Source organism: Agelaius tricolor, unplaced genomic scaffold (assembly GCF_023055355.1).
Source record: "Agelaius tricolor isolate 1412-34295 unplaced genomic scaffold, bAgeTri1.0.p SCAF_34, whole genome shotgun sequence".
In the NCBI taxonomy this organism is placed as follows: domain Eukaryota; kingdom Metazoa; phylum Chordata; class Aves; order Passeriformes; family Icteridae; genus Agelaius; species Agelaius tricolor.
In genome coordinates this window covers 462,823-484,605 of record NW_027269294.1, presented here as the reverse complement: position 1 = coordinate 484,605, position 21,783 = coordinate 462,823, and the positions used below count along the sequence as shown (strand labels likewise).

The window sequence follows — 21,783 nt, the reverse complement described above, 5'->3', positions numbered from 1 at the left end:
TTATTCTTGCCCGGCACCCCGAGCCCCGCGGCTGCGAGAAAAGGAGGAGAGTGGGGAATGGAAAACAAGAACAGGGGAACGGAGAAGAAGGTGCGCAGAGATCGGGGTGTGCAGGACAGCAGAGGACGGGGCTGGGGGGAAGGCAGGCTGGAGAAAGGAGCGGGATTGAGGGCGGGTGGGGAGCGACTGGTGGGGGGGAAGGGGGAGCTGGGAGCGGGCTCAGGGGGGAGTCCGGCTGGGGAGGGAAGGCAGAGGATGGGAAAGTAGGGTAGGGTAGGTGGGGTAGAGAACGAGAGAGGGGCGGCCGTAGGGGGGGAGGGAGGGGAGGGCTAGGGGGGAGAGGGAGGGGGGGGGGTTTGAGGGGGGGAGGGTGTAGGGGGTGGGGGAGGGGTGGAAGGGAGGGCAGAAAAGAGAAATACACAGAAATACAACACAACAGAAACGCAGGAGAAAAGAAACGCAGAGAAAAAAAAATATAGGGCCCCGGCCGGCAGCAACCTCCCTCACCCAACGCCGAGGAGCAAATGGCTCTGCCGTGGCCTCCCCGCGCCTTAAATCCCCCAAGGCCCCGCCCCGCGCAGCCGCACTGGGGTCCCGCACACCTGTGCAGGCCCCGCCCCTCGCACCTGTGCCGGCCCCGCCCCCAGGGCCCCGCCTCCCCCCCGCCCCCCGCCCGCCCATAAATCCCGGCGGATCGGCGCCTGTCCCGTTTTCTGCGTGGGATGCTCATCCCGGGAGGCGGCGGGAGCATCGGTCGGAGCGCTATGCGGAGATCCGGATCGGGGGCTGCTGCTGGTGCTGCGCGGGGTCCACGGTGCTCGGCTGGGAGCGGGACGGGGATGGGGATTTAGGCCTGGGAATTCGTATCCTGGTCCTGCCGGTATTTCTTGTGGAAGCTGGGCCGAGCTGCTTCTTTCTCGGCGGGCAGGGTATGGGTGCCAAGGCCAGAGAATCGAGGTAGCATTGGGGCTGGCATCGGGACCACTATCGCTGCGGTCGGGAAAAGCCGCTCCGGGACAGGCGCTGCCGCTCCGGTTGCGGCCAGTGCGGGGCTGGGTCTCGCCGGGGCTCCAGGCACGCTCCGGCTGCGGCGGCAGGGAGCCGGTGCCGTGCCGCTGCCATGGCCGCCAGGAGGACGACGCTTGCCCGGAGCAGCCTCTGGATCGCGGCTGGCAGCGGGAAGGACACCGAGACCGCCCGTACCGGCCCCGGGACCCCATGGGCATCGCCGCTCGCTCAGCGCCGCCGCCCGCCCCGCGGGGCGCCCCCTGGCGGACACGGCGCCGCCCCGCAGCCTCCCCGGCCCGGTAACGCCACGAGCGCCGCGCTCCCCTACGAGCCCCAGCGCCCGCAGCCCCTGCTCCGTGCCCGCAGCCCCTGCTGGGGGCTGCAGCTTCCCAGCCACGAGCAGCCGCTCTGGGACGGCCGCTGGGGCCGAGGCGTTGCTGCTCCCGCTGCCATTGTGCCTGGGGTGGGACTGGAGCCCCAGGGAAATGCTAGGAAAAACCCCATGGGTTAAAAAACCAGTGCAAACGATTTGTTCTTTATTTCCAGAGCCGTGGGAATCATCAAGTCAAATGTGAGAAGTGACTGGCCCAGCTGTGCATCAAACCCAGAATTTTGGCCTTCTCAGCACCCTGCTCCAAACACCTGAGCCAATCCCAGGGCTGTTCCAAAGGCCCTGTGTGGGATGGCAATGACTGCTGCCACTAAGAGAACTCCTCTGCAAATGCAGCTCCTTCCCTTCTGCTACTGCTGCTTTGCACAGCAGCCCCTGCAATGGCTGTGGGGCAGAACTGGCTGGCACTCAACATGGCAGCACCAAACTCTTCCCCATAGCCCTGATTGTTCTGCCCTTGCCAGGATTTCCCCAGCAGCTGTAAATGTGCTCCCACAATGTCCCTTTGTTTCCCCAGGAAGAAGCCAACAAGACAAGCCCTGAGGGTTACCTTGCTCTGTGGCCAAAGCTCTTCTGGAGAGTGCCGGGGGGCGTTGCCTGCAGGTGAGTGTTGCCAGCTCCAAACCATGCTGGCTGCTGAGGCCAGGGCTGTTTTTCTGGCCCAGGGGCCTCGGTGTCTCCTGCTGGCTGCCAGCCATGCTCCTTGGTGCTCCCTGGCTGTGTCCCAGCTGGCTGGGAGCGCAGGGCAGGAGGAGGCCAGGAGCTCCTGAAAGGCAGCAGCACCTCGTGTCTTTGGCATCTGCAGGGGAGGAGCTGTGCCTGCACTGTGGCTCCTGGGCCAGGGGCTGCTCTGAGCAGGCCCCTGGAAATGCTTCAGCCCGGACAGAGACCACCAGCAGCCCAGCAGGACCCCAAGGAGCAGCTGGCATTGCTGGGAATGGAGGCACGGGCCCTTTGCAGAGGGGCTCAGCAGCAACTCCTGGCTCAGAGCTCCCACACAGCTGCCAGCTGTGGCCCAGCCACCCCAAATCCCTTCCCTCCTCCCCAGCCTGAGGCCATCGGCCATCAGCAGCATCAAAGCCAAGGCCATCTTCCCCCACAGATGTTCAATCCCAGGCAGCAGCCCTCAGAAGTACCTGAAAATCAGTGGGATGGAGTTCGGAGTTTTTCAGGGATCCAGCTGGAAGTGCAGAAGTGATGGAAAGCTTTCCCAGGTAGGTGCCACAGGAGGTGTGCTGAAGACAAAGCTGTGCATCCCTTTCCTGAGAGAAAAGAATTTGTAGAGGCCCCTGCTGAGGCTCTGAAAGGAGCTGAGCTTCTGCAGGGAGAGATGTCCCCCCCTGGGCACAGGGGCTGCCTCAGCTCAGGCTGGGAGCACATCTGGCCACTGCCTTCTCCTGCTCTAAACCATCCACTGGATCTTCTCCATCCTGGAGCTCAGGGGGGTGAAATGGGCTCCATTCCAGGCAGCTCTGGCCAGTGAGCCCAGGGACACCATTGGGCTGAGGGCTCTCAACAGCCACTTCTATGGAATAGAACCCTGGCCTTGGCCCTGTGCTGCTGAGCTTCCTTGGAAGCTCTGCTGGCTCCTGACACAGCTGCTGTCCAAGGCAGCAGCTCTGCATGGGAATGCCCACACTCCATGGGGCACTGGGAGGTTACTGCAGCGGGAATGGAGCAGGGAATTTGGGGCTATGGGTAGAATTCATCAGAACTGGCACAGCTGACAGGGAACCCCAAATCTGGGCACCACACAGAGAACAATCTTTGTCCTGCCCTGTCAGCTCCAACCCCTGGGCTGAGAAGTTTTGGGAATTAAATGGATGGAATGATACAAACCACAGCAAGTGGCATCACCCAGAGGGACAATCCGGGTCCCAGACAATTGCTCCACAATCCACTATGGGGGAAAACACCCTGTGCCTGCCAGGAGCTCTGACTCTGCTTCTCTACCAGCTCCTGAGCAGTGTCAGGGCCACCATGAGGGCCTTAAAATCCAAACAAACCCCCTATCCCACACAGTGAATAATCCAAATAAAGAAATGCATTCTTGTCATCAAAGCTCCAAACTGTGTCAAGAGCTCTGCCAACAAGTTAATGGGATTCCCAAGAATCTCATTAATGCTCTTGGTTTCAGTTTTATGTATTTTTAATCCCTCAGTGGGCAGCCTGTACATCTTATCCTGGGATTTAGAGGCTGAGCAGGGCTGGCTTTGGGTTGACCCCCACCTCTGGCCCCAGCCTGTGCAAACACACCTTGTGCCAGGCTGGGTGAACTCCTCACCTCAGCGTTTCCCTCCTAAATATCCCCTCCTTATCTCTCTGGAGATTCACTGACATTTTGCCCAAACCATGCACTCCTCACCTCCGTGTGGCCTCCAAGTGTCCATTCTGTTCCTCACAGGTGCCCTGGTGCCACCGTGTTGGTCCCTTGGCCTTTCTCCAGCCCGAGGCTGCTCCTCTGCTCGCTCTCTGCAGTCTCATCCCACAGGGATCCTCTTCTCCCTTCCCTGCTGGCTGCTGCCAAGGAAGGAGGCCACAGGGAGTCTCCAGTGCTGCCCCCTCAGCCCTGGAGAGTCCTGGCTGTGGGCCCGAGGGGCCTGGGATTTCCCAGGGAAATTGTCTGCTCGTCTCCCTTCAATGACCTCAGCAATTCCCTCCAAAATGCCACCTCACTGCCCCTGACATCCCCTCACATTCCATTGCCCTACACAAACAGTTCTTGGATCCCCTCTAGATCACACCAGGTTTTCAGCCACATGAATGGCATCACCTGTGCCCACTGCTCGTTATTCACCCAACCAAAAGCAAGAGCAAATGTTGGTTGGGCTTTAATAACAACTTGAAAGAACTTTACAGCACAATAAATCACCTTTTTCTTCTGTGGGTTTTTTTTCCCTTCAGCTGCTGGGCTTCCCTGTGAGGATGTGTGCTGAGCTCTGGGTGGAGGGGACTGTCAGGCTGAAGGGCTGTGGGTTTGTGTTCTTCTCCCTGGGCATCAGCCACTGCCCCAATCCCTTTGCCCAGGCTGTTCCCTGTGCCTGTGCTCAGGCTGGGGCAGCACAGGCAGACGCAGCTCTCAGCACTCCCTGCTCCAAACACAGCTCTGGCCTCCGCTGCAATCTGGCTCTGCTGGGAGGTTTGCTCCTAGAGAAATCCAAGAATTGCTCATGGCAATGTGGAGAATCAATCTCCACAAAGGGAGGTAAGGAATAAAATCCTGCTCTGGGAGCCCTTGGGATCTGCAGGGCTGCTGAGGGAAGGGGACATTCCCTGCCTGCAGTGCACACAGCCCCACCTGCAGCAGCCAGCCCAGCCTGCCAGCTGGGCTCTGCCAGCCCCTCTCTGAGCACCCTCCCTGTGCTGCTCCCTCTCGGTGCCTTTGGCAATCCCAGCCTGAGCCTGAGCAGCCCAAAGCTCTGGCTGGCAGCCCAGGGACAAAGGGACGCTCCCAGGGATGGGGCACATTCCCAGCAAACGCTCCCAGCAGGGCCCAGAGGCACCCCTGGAGCTCCTGGCTGGGGCTGGCAGGAGGGCACAGCCCCCAGCTGGGCTGGCAGTGACAGCAGTGACAGCAGCCAAGTGCCACGCTCTGGTGGCACAGCACAGACACCCAGGCCAGCACTGCCCGTGGGAGGGGCACAATGAATGCTGCTCCCTGTGCTGCCCCATGCCAGCAGGAAAGCTCCAGGGGCATGGAAACTCCTGCCCCTTCCCCCCAGCCCAGATGAGCACTCCTCAGCTCCCAACACCCAGTTCTCACCTCCAGCCTGCTCCCGGGGCTGCTGCCACCTTCCTGACAAGGTGCCAAAGGCCCCTGGGCACAGGGCTCCCTCTGTGTCTCAGGGCTTGGGCACGGCAGGGACCAGGCTGCTCCAGCAAGGACAGCCTGGAAGCAGAGCAGATGTCCCAGGGCTGGCAACGGGCTGGGGACAGCAGTTCTGAAACCCAGAGTGCTGAAAACAGCCCCCAAAGTGTTCTATGGTCACACCTTGAACATGGCTCCAAAGGGCAGCAGCTCTGGTGCCAGAGCAGCACCTGCACCATTCCCTGTGCCAGCCCTGGCTCACTGAAAAACAAAACAAATCAACCACACCCAGGCCTTGTTTGCACAATTCCTGATCCAAACCCTCACCTTTCCTGCCCAGCACTGAGGCAAATCTGACACAGCATTGAGAAGTGACCTTTGCTGAGAGCAGCCATCATCCCAGTCCTCCAGCCTTGGCAAGATTGTGCAGTGAATGGACCTCAGCTCTACTCCTAAACCTCAATTTCTGTCAGTTTTTGTTAGAAAGATACTGGACAGGAAATCATGCAGCAGAATTTGCAAATTGCACAAGGAATAACAAGGCCCAGAGCAAAGCCAACCACCCCCATCACTGCTGCAGCCCAGTTCTGGGAGAAATGCTGATCTCATTTCTAAATACTGCCCTTCCCTCCCACTCAGTCCTTCCCTGCACATCCCTGCAGAGCATGGACTCCATCTTTTGCTGCCAACAGCACCTCTCCAGCCCAGAGCCCACTGCTCACAGACACAAACTGAGCAAGCCTAAGGCAATGTTCCCAGCAGCAGATGCAATTCCTGAACTCCCTTTTCCCTGGATTCTGAGCCCTTGCAGGAAACTCAGCTCAGCCCAGAGTCTGTTCTGCTTTCCCAGAGGGAAATACAGCCTGATGGGCCCCAGCTCTGGCACCACATTGCCCTTGTTCCTGCTGCCCTGGAAAGGCACAGGCAAAGCCAGTCCCTCAGAGCCCATCCCTGGGCCCCAGGAGAGCTGGAGCTGCTCCCAGATGCCAGGGCCCTGCAGGGCTGTGCTGACACCAGCACAGGCTGACCCCTGTGCCCAGCACCACCCCTCACTCTGCTCCCACGGCTCCCAAATGCTGCCAGCCCTGCCCCTGCCCCTGTGCCAGGGCCGTGCCTGCCCCCAGCCCCAGCAGAGGCTGTCACCCAGCCCTGCAGCGGCTGCCAGCCCTGGCAGAGCTGGGCATGCACTGAGAGCTCCCCAAGGAAGGCCCAGAGCAGCCCTGGGCTGCACAGACAATGCCCAAGCTGCCCTCAGGGCACAGCCAGCACCACAGCTCCAGCAGCCCCAGGGAACTCTGGCACTGCCTCTGCACCTCTGCCCTTCTCCAGCAGGCACAGCTGGGGCTGGGCTGGCAGCAATGGCATTGCCATGGCAGCTCATGCCAGCAGAGAGGAAAAGGGGAGCCCTGTGTCCCTCTGACTCACCCCACAGCGTGGGCAGGACCAGAGCCCTCCAGCGCAGAGCCCTGCTGCTGAAGCCTCTTGCCTTTGGCTGCTCCAACACCAAAGCTTCGGGCAAACATGGCAGGAGTTGGATGATTTTTCCTGCCCTGAAAGAGAGGAGAAAAGAAAATTAAGTCCACTGTGGAAGTCCAAGGATCCCAGCTCTCATAGCTCTGCTCTGCTGGCTCACTATGGGGTTTTACCCAGGAGAGGTGACACCAATTCAAACACAAACGTGTCCTTTGCCAGCACTTTTATTCCTGACTATTTCAGACAATGAAAGGATGCTCATTTTTCATCTTGCATTCTCTGCCTCATTTGAACAGAACCATTTTTATCCCAGAGCCCACGTGGCAGCCATTCCATCCTTTCCCATTGGACTTGGCACAAAGGAAGGGACACCCGGGATGCTGCACCACAAGAAATCCCAAAGAGAATCCCCTCCAAAACCTCCCAGGGAAAGGGTTTTTGCTTTTGGGACACAAGAAAGGCCTTGGGCCATTTGCACCCACATGGAAAGCCCACACTGAGCACTTGCTTTTAAAGATGTTGCACTTGAAGTTACAGACATGGAATTGCTTTGGGATTTGGCATTTCCTGCACCCACACAAACACATTCAAGGAATTAAGCACAGAGTCCTGAAGTTTGGTTATTCCAATGCTGTTTTGGTAGTGCCACTTGACACACCAAAATCCACAGCAACACTTCAAAAAATGCAAAGCAACTTTCACCCCCACAGCCCCCTTCCTTTCCATTTTGCAGTTTTGGGCTCCTCTTAAGAACAGCTTAAAGAAAAGAAGAGAAAAGGCCAGGACCTGCTCCCAGCCAGTGCCCCAGCCACCTGTTTGCCAGAGATTCTCCTTACAGCTGATGGCTTTTCTAAGAAAGCTCCAGCTCAGCCTTATCACAATGCCCTGGCAGCCCTCACCATGAGCCCCAAAGGCCAGGGCACATCTGTGTGCTGCCTCAGGAAGCTCAGGGGCTCTCTGGGGGACAAAACCTGGTTTGGGCCCCAGAGCTGACTCTGCTCCCTGCTGGCTGAACTGTGCAGCTGTGGGATGCAGCTGGGTGCTGCAGGGCAGAGTGTGTCACCCTCTGTGCCAGCCAGGCTCCAAAGGCAGCCCTTGGTGCCCCAGCAGCGCTGCTGGAAGCGCTGGCAGCGCTTGGCACAGATGGGATGGAGCCTTCCCACAGCTCTGTGCCCTGGCACCGAGGCTGGCACAGCAGAGAGGCTGATGGCAGCAGAACAAACCCAGCTGGCTTTCCATGGGCACTGATGGGACTGAGAGCCCCAGGCCAGAGCTGCTCCCTGCCCAGCCCAGGAGCTCCCAGTGCTGCTGCAGGGCACGGGCTCTGAGGGAACCCTGCAGCTGGGACAGGAACGCAGCAGCGACAATTCCCAGGCACAAAGAGATCCCCACCTGCTCCAGCAACTGAACCTCTGGGGCTCAGCCCCACGGGCTGTCCCTGCTCCAGGCAGGAGGAGCCACACAGCCCCCGAGGCTGGGCTCACCCCCTGCCCTGCCAGCAGGAAACAAGGGCTTCATGAAGCTCTGGGGACACCTTCTGTCCCCAGAGGGCTCTGACACAACATCCAGCAGTGTGGATCTTTAATAAAGACACCTCGGACCTATCCTTGCCACACACTCGCCTTTGTTATTGCCTCACAGTCTCTGCTTTAAAATGTTTTGCTATTACAAGTGTTTAAACAAGACTGACCATGAGCCCTGCACCCTTGCCGTGCTCCAAGCCCGAAGGCAGAGCTGGATATCCTCACACTCCTCCAGCCTGAGGGAGCTGCTGCAGCATTTAAAACATTTACAAACCACCCCTGCCCTGAGGCTGTGCAGCCCTGGGAGGTGCCTGGGTGCCAGCCCAGCATTAGAGATGGGACATCAGGAGAGCGAGCAGACAACGCCCACTGCAGCCTCTGCACTCTCGGCGCTGCAGCTGCACGATCCTCACTGCTCAGCGACTCTCAGCTCTGATTCCAGGACTCCCGCCAGGAAACTGAGGGCCCTTTCCAGATGCAAATCCCCACAGAGCCACTGCTCTCCTCTCCACCCACCCTCCTGCTCCACCTTTTACCCCTTTGGTAGCCACCACCCCACCCAGGACACAGAGGAGGCTCTCAGGTGCCAACTGAGACCCAAATCGATCCAGGTGCCTCAGGAAATAAATACAAACCAACTCCTCCCTTCTAGGCTAACAAAATGTCCTGGTGCCCAGTTCCTGTTTCCTAAGGCAAAACCCACGGATCAGGGGAAAATGGCAAGTCCCAAACCCAACCAAACCTGCTTTGGCATCGGTTTCCATCAGGACCGTTCAGGTTTCCCAGTGCCCCTCAGCTGCAGCCACAGGAGCAGCTTCTCTCTGGGACCCAGGGGGGTGGGCACAGGGACACCCATCCCGCTGCTTCCCGGCAAACAGAGCTCAGCCCAGCCCAGAATGGAACAGAACAAATGCAGTTCTTGCCCTTGCCATTTATGTCTGAGCTCTGGCACGGTGTTATTGAGCACAAAACTCCCGAGAGGGGACAGTCTGTAACTACTGCTCTGGATCAAGGATCATCTGTCAGTTCGTGTATGCACTGCACAGCTTTCATAAACAGCACTGTAACAGATACTATTTTAGACTGTAATACTATAATAGACTATAATAGAGACTGTGAAATGTTCAAATGCTTTTACACGTAAGGAACTCAGAAAATGGTGTCAGATAATGAGGTGATTTCCCACAGCTGGGGACAATCTTATCTGAAACACAAGATAACAGAAACAGAAACCAGAGCACTGAAAAAAAAAAGGAAAAATTTACTGACCCTCGTTATCAAATAGCGAGGGACTGAAAATAAGACAGGATGGCACCACAGGAAGAAATAAAGTATATTGGTTTAATCCACAAGATGGCGCGAAGGTTCCAACCAAGCAAAAGAACATCTAAACTGAAAAGGACTCTTGGAATATGTATAAACTCTAATGAATATGCACACCCCACTGCAATGGAACAGAATCTAGAGAACACGGTTTAAGGGAACCGGGTGCTCCTGGCAAACAGCCAAGCACCCCAGCGCTGCCTTTTATCCCTTAACAAACGTGTAAAAATTCTAGAGAGTGAACTCTGTTTCTCACCCAATAAAACGCTGTTCCCGCAGCTGGGACGAGCCCCACCTTCATTCCACGGCACACGATCCCAGAGAGCCGCAAGGCCCGGGACAGAGCCGTGCCACCCGCAGCGGGTCCCACGCAGCAGCGCCCAAAGCAGCCCCGGCCCCCTGTGGGTGCCCCCGGCCCCGGTGCCCCCGGCCCAGCTCCCTCCCCTCCGGCCGCTCACCTGAGGGCACCGCCCGCTGCCTCCCGGCGCTGCTGCCGAGCCGAGGGCATTGTCCCCGCTCCTGGCCCAAAGGCCGCGTTCTGCGCTGCAGGGCGCGCTCCGGGGGACGCGGGGGCGGGCAGGGACAGGGTGAGCCGGGCTGCGGCGGCTGTCCCAGCGCTCTGTCCCCTCCCGGGGCTCAGGCCGGGGAGCGGGGCCCTGCCAGCGGCCGCCATTGCAGCGCGGAGCAGAGTCAGGTAGGGCCGAAGAGCCGAGTGTGGCCGAGTGGAGCCGACAACAGCCGAGTGTGGCCGAGTGGAGCCGACAACAGCCGAGTGGAGCCGACAACAGCCGAGTGCGGCCGAGTGGAGCCGACAACAGCCGAGTCTGGCCGAGTGGAGCCGACAACAGCCGAGTGCGGCCGAGTGGAGCCGACAACAGCCGAGTCTGGCCGAGTGGAGCCGACAACAGCCGAGTGCGGCCGAGTGGAGCCGACGACAGCCGAGTGCGGCCGAGTGGAGCCGACAACAGCCGAGTGCGGCCGAGTGGAGCCAACAACAGCCGAGTCTGGCCGACAGCAGCCGACAACTGCCGAGCCTACCCGAACGGCCGACTCTGGCCGCGATTTGCCGAATCCATCCGAGCTTAGCTGAGGTGAACTGAACGGAACGCGACGGAACCGCGTTCAGCCCAACCGAACTAGATAAGCCCGACCGAACTAGATAAGCCGAACCCACCTGAACATTACGGCGTCGCTCACTCACCCATCTCTCAGTGTGGGCAGGCACCCTCAGCTCCAAGGAGCCGTGCAGAACGAGCGCTCTGTCCCTTGGGAAGCACGGAGTGATCAGCCCCAGGGACAGGAAAGTACAGACAAATGCCATGGTCAGCCCTGAGGATTCAGGAGGATTCCAAGCCAGTGGCCCAGAACCTGCCACAATTCTATCTACAATTGCAATGTAATTACGGTGGGACAGTGCCAGGCTGGAGTTCAGAGAGCTCAGCCGTTCCACCGGGGCTGGGGACATGACTGAGGGGGTTTTGTGTCAGTCTGATGGCCCTGAGCAGCATCGAGAACCAAAACGAAATTTTACAGAAATGTTTTGAGATGGATTGCCCCAAAAACTTGGGCTGCTTCTAGGGGGACAAAAGATTGAAAAAGCTTTCTGTTGAATTCCTGTCAGAAAGTCCAGACCCACTGGTTCAGCTATGGAAGGGATGGATATGATGCACCACAGAAAGAGACAAAAGCAGAAAGGTAAAAAGGTCTATCTCCCATCCTTCCCCAAGACTGTTGGATCAGTCTTTTTTAAGTGCTCTCTAATCTGATGTTTCTAACTCCCTCTGTCTTCTGCCATCTCTACCTGTTTCTACTTTACTCCAATTCTCTCCACCTGTTTTCCTATGTTTCTCTCCCCCCTATTGCTCTACCCACCTACCTCTCTCCCTTCTCTTCCTCCATTTCTCTCTCTCCCTCTCTCTATCCCTCTCCATCCCTTTATCTCCCCCATTTCTCCCTCTCTCCATCCCCCTCTCTCCATTTCTCTCTCTCTCTCTTAATTTCAGTTCCACGTGTCCAGAAGGAACTGTGCTCCTCCCCAAGGCCTGTACTATGTGGAGTTACACAGCGCTCTGAACTGTGTGCTGTAATACAGAAGACTGTTACAAACACCAGGGTAGACCATAGCTAAGGGTGTCATCACAGCACTTCCATGGGATGGAAAAGCCATAGGAAGAAATTGCTGAGTGTTATGCAAAGAGACCAATGTCATGCCCAAGATGTCTTCATACATCAGCAGCACTGGTCAGACAGGGGTCATGCATCTCCCCTCACTGGCACCAGGAAAAAAAAAAAGAAACTGAGCAAACCCACCTTTGTATCGAGAGCCTTTTTTATGCTGATTCGTCTCTGAATTCTAGCTTCTCCTCTTTCAATCTGAGCCATGATCTTCTCTATGTCTTGGAGTTCATTGCATCTTTCCCAGAACACAGCTAAGAAAAGAACAACTTCTTAGTATCTTATCATGCATTGTAAAAGTCAGGGGTTTAACCTTAAAAAAAGGATGTTAGCTGTTCCTTCCTTTTACCAGAGCTTACTGCTGTGTAACAACAGACATGCCTTGAGCTGGTAAGAAACCTTCCCTTCCAGCTACCATGTGCTGCAGTAGTACAAATGCTGTTTTGAAGAGGGTAGATATAGGAGTCTTCAGTTTAAGTGAGGTACAATACAGGCCAGTAAGACTTCTGTGTGTCAGTCTCCTCAAAGGAAACAAAGCTTCTTCAAATGAAAACAGATGTAACAGAACACAGTTTTATCAATAGAAGCAAGAGGGCAACTGAGTGCCCGAAGACAAGCAAGTGCCTGAAAGACCATTAGGTGTTTAAATAAGGGGTTTTTGTACAAGATTTTTGCACATTTTCAACTTGCTCTGTACCTTTAGAAATGTAGTGCCAGGACTTTGCAGCTACACTACAGTGGAAAAAAATCTCTTCTAATGCGAGGTTAAGACTCAGGTTACCAGTGGTGGCTGTAGGTTCAATCGTGATGTATTTACTGAGTTCTGCTCTCGAGGAGGAGGTAAAGGTTAACTTCTCATTAATGAATACAAGGAAAAGGGAAATCTCTTCAGCTAAGCAGTGTTTCTCAGCATTTCCCTTTGCAAAAATTAACAAGAACTGAAGACAGTGCTACCCAGTTAGATTCAGGATACAGTGAAGTGGCTCAGCAGGAGTTTAGGTGTGCATTTTAGTACAGCCTTAGTTGTGCAGGCGGTAATGATGGTAAAAGACAGAGCAGCAGATCCAAAATACATCAATATAATTCTACCCCAAAAATCTTAGAACAGCAGTGTAAGAAATTCTCAGCAGTAGGATGTTACCATGTTCTCAGGCAGTTCAAATGAGCCAAGCAGAGTTAGATACTCTCAGAGCTGAGTACAGAATTAAGTTACCTGAATACTCCATGACTTCCTCTGGGGTTTTTCCTTCGACTTCTCGTGCTATATTTTCAATGTCATCACGGCCCCACTTCTCATTGGCTTTGAGGAACTGGTTGAAATCTCTCTTATTCCAGTTAGTGAAGCCCTATACAGCAATCAAGAGGAAACATTGCACAGAGGTTCAGGATTTGTCCATCTCCAAATTTGATTCAACCGGTTTCTTGAAATTGCCTGTAACACTTCCATCATTCCACAGTGTTAAACCTTTTCTTTCTCTGCAGTTTAATTTAGTAGAACTCTTTTTATACTGCAGTCACTGTAATTTAGTAGAACTCTTTTTATACTGCAGTCACTGTAGTCTCTCTATTTAAATACTGCAAAATGACTAGCACTAGTTCTTTATTTACCTAGTAATTTCTGGTAAGTTTTCAGCTGAAAAATTAATCCCTCCTCCTAAGAGTCTCTCTGTGGGATTACTTTCTAAGAAAAAAAAATTGCTCAAGTGAAAGTAGTGTAATGGCTTTTGTTTTGTCAAAAAGGCCCCCCAAGTGCCTCACAGACACCCTCAGCCATTGCATCATTGCAGTGACCGCTGCATGGTCACTCTCCCTCAGAAGGACTAAAGCCACCTTGTGATGGTGATTTTCAGCAGAGACACAAGTAGCACTGCTGAAGTCATGAGCTAAAGTAGGTTCATTTCATATTACCAGTAGCTTTTACAAGTAGTGGGAAGTAGCAAGTTCTGCCAGCCATGTTGTGATTTAGCCACAGCTTACTGGACTGTACTGATTCCTGACCTCTGTGATTCTGGTGTCTCCACAGTGAGCTGTTCCAGCTCATTACTACGCAAGCAAGAAATCCTGTCCTGTAATTCCGATCCCCTGCCAAAATACAACGTGTAAATAAAATATCCAAATAAGGCATATCAAGCATTCACCTGGTTTTAAATTATTTAAATATACAGGCTTCCTAATTATATACTTATTCAGCTCACACCCTCTTTTAGTGAGGGGAACTATCCACTACCAGATGTGGTTTAGGAAAACTGACTGTTCAGACCCCAAGATTCACTTCCATAAGGGTGTGAAACTGAGGCAGAATATGTGCATTAAATCATGTGGAATGCAGCACACCCAGCTCTGCAGCCATTCTGCAAGGTTTCATGGAAAGACATCACAGTCTATAGTGAATGCCAGACTAGGATTCAGGAGAATCCTTGGTGCACATTCCTCAAAGATATCCTATGACATAGGCCTATGACAAACCTAATGCTGGAAACTCTTTTCAGTCTGAACCAAACTGTGCAGATGTGTTAACTACGGCACATGCCGATCAGTGACCAAGAAATGCTCCCATAATGCTGTGAAACACAAAACAAGCTTTGGCTGATTTCAGTCTCACTGAAGACCCGACAATACCCGGGTTAGAAGTTTCTCTTTTTCTTCTAGTTCTTCATCATTAAGAGGTTCAGCCTCATCAATCTTAAGCTGCTCTTCCTTTTGTGCTTGGGCTGCATTTGGGAGATCAGGATTACGAGGTACCTGAAAGGTTTTGCACTTTGTAAAACTGAATTAATTTTTCACAGATAATTACTAATTGTCACCTTTTTGTTAATATAACCTAATAGCTTCTACAGCTGAACATGATTTTATTTCATTTAAATTACTGTGAAAGGCTGGAAAAGTACTTATTCTCCTACTGTTGCATTAAACTGTTCCATTGCAAGAATTTAGAGAATAACACAGAAGGGACTGGACCTTAAAGATCACCTCTTTTCCAAGCCCCTGCTATGGGCAGGGCCACCTTCTGCTTAGACAAGGATGCTCAAAGGCTCGTCCAACGTGGCCTTGAACACTTCCAAGCAAGTGGAATGTGGGTCATCCACAGCTTCTCTGGGCAAATTGTGCCAGTGCCTCACCACACTCACAGTGAAGAATTTCCTTCCAATATCCAACCCAAACCTGCCCTCTGTCAGTTTAAAGCTGCTCCCTTGTAAAAAGTCCCTTTTCAGCTTTCCTGCAAGCCCCCTCTAGGTACTGAAAGGCTGCAATTTGGTTGCTCCAGAGCCTTTGCTTCTCCAGACTGAACAATCCCAACTCTCAGCCTTTCCTCCTAAGAGAGGTGCTCCAGCCCTCTGGTCAAGGAAATTCTTCAGTTACCTTGTAACCAATTGTTTTCCTGTCGTAGAGAATCTCTTTTTCCAACAGTTCAAACAGGCGAGGAGGAAAGAACTGCAAGTCCTGTACATTTGGCTGTTTTGGAGGCCGTGGAGCCTGAAACACAAAGCTTGCATTTGCTCCCTTTCACATCCAGAATCTGCTTGCTTGTAAAAAGTAATTTAAGTTTATGAGCAAACAAAAAGCATTATTGTTACAAAAATGCACTGTCTTAACTTGGGGGGAAAAAAGTCACACCATGCAAGACACACCAACCACCACAAAGAATTCTAAAAGTAAAAGAGCAGTGAGAGAAGGGGAAGAGAGGTCTTTTGGGAGGAGGTGGCTGGTGAAAAAGTCACACGTGTTTAAAGCATTAATCTTCCACAGGAAAATTTACAGCTGCTTAAATAAGAACTAGAAAAAACTTGATCTTAGCCTCCCTAACGTCTTACAAGTTTCATACTGTTCTTATTTTTTCTCACAGAAGTTTGTCTCAAGTCTTTTGGAAATTTTTTCTAAATTTAGATAGTCCCTCCACTTTATAAAAGTGAACAGAGCAGTTTTTATGACTCAAGACCTATTTGTTGCTTAGAGCTTCAGCCATTTACCATACATATTGAAAAACTTTATTTCTTTTGATTAGTCAACTCACCTTGGGTGCTTTTGGTTCACTGACTCGAAGAGCCTCTCTGAAGTAAGCATCCACAGCATAATTGGCTTTTCTTTCTCTTTTAGGTGGTTCAATCCACTCTGTAAATGCCAACTATAAAAACAAAACCCATCACCCCCAAAACCAAAAATTAAGTCTTGCAAGATCATGAGACCAGCTACAAGTTTTATGTAAAATTAGATCTACATCTACTTCATTATAAGTGTTATAAGTGTTATTTAAACTATTTTCATAGATGACACTGTATTTTACCCAATACCTCTTAAATAAGTATGACTAAAACATGCAATTCAGTGCATTCCTCCAAAAGAAACTTAAAACATTACCTTCTGTTTTTCTCTGTAGTCTTCCCCTTCAAAATTATACACGCTAGATTCAGTATCCCTAGTAAAATTCCTAAGGGAGCTTTCACCCATCTTTGAAAGTTTTTCGTTCATTTCCGCAGTCTTGGACAGGGGATACAGAAAAGAATAGTAGCCATTTGGATGGTACTTCATTATTTAACATCTCATTCCCAGATAGAACGGGAGCCATTTTGGAAGGCACGTCATTATTAAACACCTCATTCCAGAAAGGAGCCACTCTGAAAGGTACTTCATTTTAAAACATCCCATTGCCAGAAAGAAGAGGAGCCATTCTAGAAGGTACTTGACTATAAAACATCTTATTGACAACATCAGAAAAAACAGACACGATTGAGTAACACAAAAACCCTCTACAGCAAAAACCCCTTTTCTCTCCAGCTTGGAACCAAGTTATCATCCAGAGACTTACTATCTTGCCATCACATTCAAATCTACAGGTGAGCTTCCCCTTTACAAACCTTCTCACCTTCTTTGCCCCTCTTTCCAAAATGTGATCAATATCTTCATCTGTAATCTCACTATCCTTTGAAGCAAACACGTGTGTTGCTCCATGTCTGATCATTTGCAGCATTTCATCCTTTCCAAGTTTATTCAGGTTTTGATCCACCAATCTTCCTAAAGATAAAAATGCTTGAGGATAGCAACTCACTAAAGAGTTTATGTTATGGAAGGAGCAATACAGGATTTTCTCCCCCTTATATTTCCACATACAAACTACATATTACTGATTCCAAGCAAGTCAACTAAGGTTACCTTACTTTTCTCTGTCTATTAGAAAAAGGAAAGGCATTCATTTAAATTTAAAGTGAAAGAAGAAACTGAGTGCTTTAAAAAGTCAAATCTGACTATATCCCACCAGGCAGGTAAGCAAAAAGTTAGTGAGGAAATGCCTACTCCTACAGTAAAACAAATTTCCAAGTGGATGAGGCCTTTGCACATGAACTCCCTTCAGAGTTCAGATGAGGCAAAAGCAACACTCCCACTGGTTCTTACTGGCTGATTCCACCATGATTTACAATGGGAGAAGAAGGGAATTTCATCCTAGATCCGAAGTGCCTTCATATAATACTTGCCTTGCTGGATGACTATGGAATCCAGGCGCAGTTTCATTTCTGCACGCTCCACTATCCTTTCCTCCACGGTATTGTCTGTAATAAACCTGAACACACGGACAGTCTTGGTCTGCCCAATTCTGTGCGCTCGATCCTGCCCAAAACAGTAACAAAAAAGTCAGCACTTGCCTTCCAGCATGACTACATAATGAGGTTTAAGATCTTCATTATTTACAGCACACAAATCTACAAAACAGAACAGCACAGGTTACTAAAATGTTTACAGCTATCCATGGCTACCCAAGATACTACATTTTTATCTACATTGCAGGTTTGGGGTTTTTTTTTTCAATAACACTGACAGTGAGTGTGTCTCTATGTGTCATAGCTAAAAAACAGCAGGATTTGGGGTTTTTCATTAAATCACACAGAGGAGAAGATTTGGATGCTTCTGACCTTAAGCAACCTTCTGTAGAATCAAAGCATGAAGAAATCATCTCTCTGCTGACCAAAAGCTGCCTTTCTCAAAATCCTTCAGTAGTGCCATGAATAGTTCAAGAAAAATACAATAACCCTGCCTCTCCTGACTAGTGAAACATGAACCACTGTGAGAATCAGTATTCTCAACACACACCTGTAGTGGTAGCTGGTACTGCCTCATTTGAGCTATTAGACACCAGTTCCATCATTCTTTTGAAGTAATTTTTGCTAGAGTACTTGAGACCCACAGGTTAACTGAAATAATTTAAGACATTTCCAAGACTTGTCTCTGAAAGGCCTCATTTGTCAAAAAAAAAAAAACAACCAAAAAAAAACCAACCAAAAATCCAAAAATCCACTGGCAGTTTTTAGATAGCTTTGCTTTCTTAGGTGGTCACTCATGTCCTTGACATGTATCCAGGATGGAGATGCATCCACATCTACTTAAAAAAACCCCTAAGGATAGTTACTAAAATGAGATCCTTTCATTACCATCACCATAAAAGCAGTTTTTGAAAACTTTAATTCAACTCTTCTTTATCTCATTTTCAAGATCGCAGGAAAAACAGTGAAAACACATTCACCTCCACTCCCCACAACAGCTTTATAGTTTTGGGATTAACAACCTAGATTTAATTCATTTTTACTTACTCAAGTAGGCTATTTGCATTAAACAATACTATGAGGTGTAGCACACACCCAGCATTTCCCACTACATAAAACACTGTAGAACCCAAATGTGACTGAGGACTAATGGTTCCACACAGTGGAAGCTGCACTTGAACTGAAAATTAGTCTTACAAATCCTGCTCCTGTGCTAAAATGGGAAAATACCAATTTATTTTGGAAGTACACATTTCTAGCAAAGTACTGTGAGAAAAAGAAAAACAAAACCCCATAATTTCCATCTGGAATCTTACCATAGCCTGGAGATCTACTTGTGGATTCCAGTCTGAATCATAGAGAATTACAACATCAGCAGTAGCCAGATCGATTCCAAGACCTCCTGCTCGTGTACTCAACATGAACACAAATTTTGAGCTGTCAGGATCATTGAATGCATTAATGGAAGCCTAAATCAATGAAAAGAATGTATCAGTTAAACAAAATGTTTTACAAGTAGTATTTTTACATAAATACAATCCCTGAAGTTGTAAATACCTGTCGCTCATTGTGAGGAGTTTGTCCATCCAGTCTGCAATATTCGTAATTTCTCCACATACAGTAATCTTCCAAAATATCTAGAACTCTTGTCATCTGCCTGAAGATTAGAACCCTTGAGCCTGTTTGGGTAAAAAGGTTTCTTATGCTTTCACCAAAATGTAAGATTAAACAAACTCTCCAAGTCTGCACTACCAGAAAAGGAAGGAGGGCAATTCCATGTACTAAGAAGAAAAGTCGTTTGAATTTCAGACCCAAACTACAATGCAGGGCTGCAGCTGCTGCTGCCACAGCACATCCATGCCATAGGACACGTTTGTCTTACCCTGATATGTCACTGTCTAATTAACGGCTGGCTTCTCCTTTTCATTTTGTGTTGTACTCCCCAAGGAAAAGTTCCCAGACATGGCAGAGTAAGATGGTAACACAAATATAAAAACATTATCAAGTATAAATAATAAAATTTTGAAGTATTTGATTGTTTTGGATTTAAGATCTCTAGAAATAAAGTGAATTCTTCTTAAGTACTTGTCAGTTTACTGCCAAGAACAACTTAAATAAAAAAAAAAAAAGAAAAGGTTCAGTACTTTATGCATATACACTCAACCATTTCCAGTCTACTGGAGAAATTTAAGTAAAACACAGGATATAACAAAGTTTCTACTTCCTTTTGTCCTTTGGACTCAAGGGTTAATACTGAACTCTCTTGTTTAAGATGCTAATTTGATTGGAGACCAGTCCAGTATTAATTACAACACCTCATCAATAAACCTGATATCAGGAAGAAACCAAGATCAAAAAAGCACAGTAACCACTGAATTGCTTGGTTTTCAGTCTTGAGTTATACAGTCACAGCTGCTTGGATGATACCTAGATACAAAGTACAGTTTACTTCTATACTACAGAAGGTTGAGGTTTGGACGTGGTTTTGTTTTCCTGCAAAGTGTCCCCACTCACAAACCTACATCCAACTTCTTTAGCAAAGTTACTACTGTAAGCATACTCAAAAAATAGTGAGCTAAAAATTTATTCCAGTGTCAAAAACTCTGTTGCAAGTGACTTTTACAGTAATCCATTTCAAAGCTCAAATAACTTTAAAACAACTCAAGAGTTCCCCCATGTCTGAGTGTTTATAGAATACACAGAAAAACCTCAGGTACTGTTCAAAATCACATCCAGCAATTTCACACAGGATTTGACTTGAACTATGTATGAGGACTCTGAATCTGAAATGATCCTTCATGGCAAATCAAAGGTGTGGCTAAAATACTACATAATTATATTTCAGATAGCTAAGAAAACTATGAAAGAAAATCTAAAGCCCCAATCAAATGATGTTTTTATGGTGTGAACTTAGCTGCGATGAAAAAGTGGGAAAAAAAAAGAAATCAAAACACTTCAACACAAAAAGCCATAATGGACTATTGATCCAAGCTGGTATCATACTAGAAACCAACAGTAATCCTGGCTAAAGTCCGCTGGGTTTTGCTCAGAATACACAAAAATATTACTGAACCAAAAAACTCTCAAAACCCCAGAAAGGAGATGTATACCTTGTTCTTTCAACTTAGGCAGCAATTTGTCTAGAAGTACCATTTTGCCACTGTTAGTGACCAAATGCATGTCTGTTGTGTAAGGTGGGCCAGGCTCTGCTCCATCAAAGAGGTACGGGTGATTGCAGCATTTCCGCAGCTGCATCAGGATGTTCAGCAGTCTCATCTTGTCCAGCTTCCCAGCTGAGTTCAGGATATCTATATCCTTCATCAGGATTCGGGTATACCTACAGCACGGAAAGAAAAAAACCCTTCTGTTCACTCTAAAATGAAGCTGGGGGATGACTTACAAGCTGCATCTTTTGCTAGTGCAGAGGGAGGAGGAGGAAAGGTTTGAATACATGTAAGCCAGGAAAAGCCTGTGGGAGACAGAACCTGCCCTCAGCATCATGGCAGCCATGGGACATGGTTTGGGTGTCATTCTTTTGCCTCTGGGCAAGTCAGAAATGTAGCACAGACTCACAGAATCGATTGTGTTGCAAGAGAACTCTGAGATCATCAGTTCCAACCTTAGGCTAAACACCACCATCCACTGGGTGCCACATCCAGCTGTTTCCTCAATACCTCCAGAGATGGTGAATCCACCACCTGTCTGAGCAGTCTATTCCAATGCTTGACAACCCTTTCCATTAAGAGATTCCTCCTGATGCTTGACCTGAACCTCCCTTGGTGTAGTTTGAGGCCATTTCTTCTTGTTCTGTTGCCTGGGAGAAGAGGCTGATGACCCCCTCGGCTGCACCCTCCCATCCAGGAGTCGTGCAGAGCAAAAAGGTTCCTCCTGAACCTCCTCTTCTTTAAGCAAGAAGTTAAGCAAGTTTTCATAAGTCTTTAGGCTACAAATACTGTCTAAAGCTCACCCTTCTCTTCATTTAATCAGGTAAATCTCCCTGACATGCATGGTTCTGTCATAGCAGTGTCAGAAAGAAACAGGAATAAACTGGGAGTATACCAGAGAGAATAAATTGAGTTCTACACAACCTCCAAGTCACAGACAGCACATTCCTTCTGAGCCTGAACCACAGCCCAGTCAAGCACATGCATTAATTACCATTCTCGCTGCATTTTGCTGAGGCCCACATAAATTTTAACTTCCTTCTTTGGAGGCAAGCTTTTCTCCACATCAGCCTTGATGCGACGGAGAAGGAATGGTCGTAGCACCTGAAAGAGGTTCACCATTAAATGCATTTTGGAAACTGAAACACTGATCAGGTCAATGGATGAATCAAAGAGCAGATATTCTCTATCACAGATACATGATCTAGTGTTAGACAATCTGAAAAAAAAAAAAGCAACCTATATGGAGAAATTATTTGCTATACATAGGATATACATGTGCTTTATTTGAAAGACTCAAAGATTAGGTCAAAATGATCTTTGACATGGTTCTGTGTCCTTGGACTTAATTTTGCTTGACTGAAAAGTTGTGGAATAATCTCTCTCA

General features: G+C 49.6%; 2 protein-coding genes across 2 annotated transcripts; both read right to left on the bottom strand.

Annotated features, from left to right (window-relative positions):
- Positions 1 to 1,515: 1,515 nt before the first annotated feature.
- Positions 1,516 to 11,425, bottom strand: LOC139602457 (uncharacterized). The gene is made up of 9 exons (XM_071452326.1): positions 11,403 to 11,425; positions 10,400 to 10,622; positions 9,985 to 10,350; positions 6,633 to 6,757; positions 5,391 to 5,468; positions 5,163 to 5,288; positions 4,272 to 4,546; positions 3,765 to 3,919; positions 1,516 to 2,661 (listed from the first exon to the last, which is right to left on the bottom strand). The coding sequence occupies exons 1-7, from the start codon at positions 11,423 to 11,425 to the stop codon at positions 4,447 to 4,449; spliced, it is 1,041 nt and encodes a 346-aa protein (XP_071308427.1). The 3' UTR covers positions 1,516 to 2,661; positions 3,765 to 3,919; positions 4,272 to 4,446.
- LOC139602491 (SWI/SNF-related matrix-associated actin-dependent regulator of chromatin subfamily A member 5-like) lies at positions 11,235 to 21,708 on the bottom strand. Its single transcript, XM_071452380.1, has 12 exons — positions 21,391 to 21,708; positions 20,343 to 20,569; positions 18,790 to 18,911; positions 18,549 to 18,701; positions 17,166 to 17,302; positions 16,563 to 16,707; positions 16,058 to 16,177; positions 15,714 to 15,824; positions 15,062 to 15,175; positions 14,321 to 14,443; positions 12,915 to 13,047; positions 11,235 to 11,955 (listed from the first exon to the last, which is right to left on the bottom strand). Exons 1-12 carry the CDS (start codon positions 21,525 to 21,527, stop codon positions 11,780 to 11,782), a joined length of 1,698 nt encoding a protein of 565 aa, XP_071308481.1. The 5' UTR covers positions 21,528 to 21,708; the 3' UTR covers positions 11,235 to 11,779.
- Between the last annotated feature and the right edge of the window lie 75 nt (positions 21,709 to 21,783).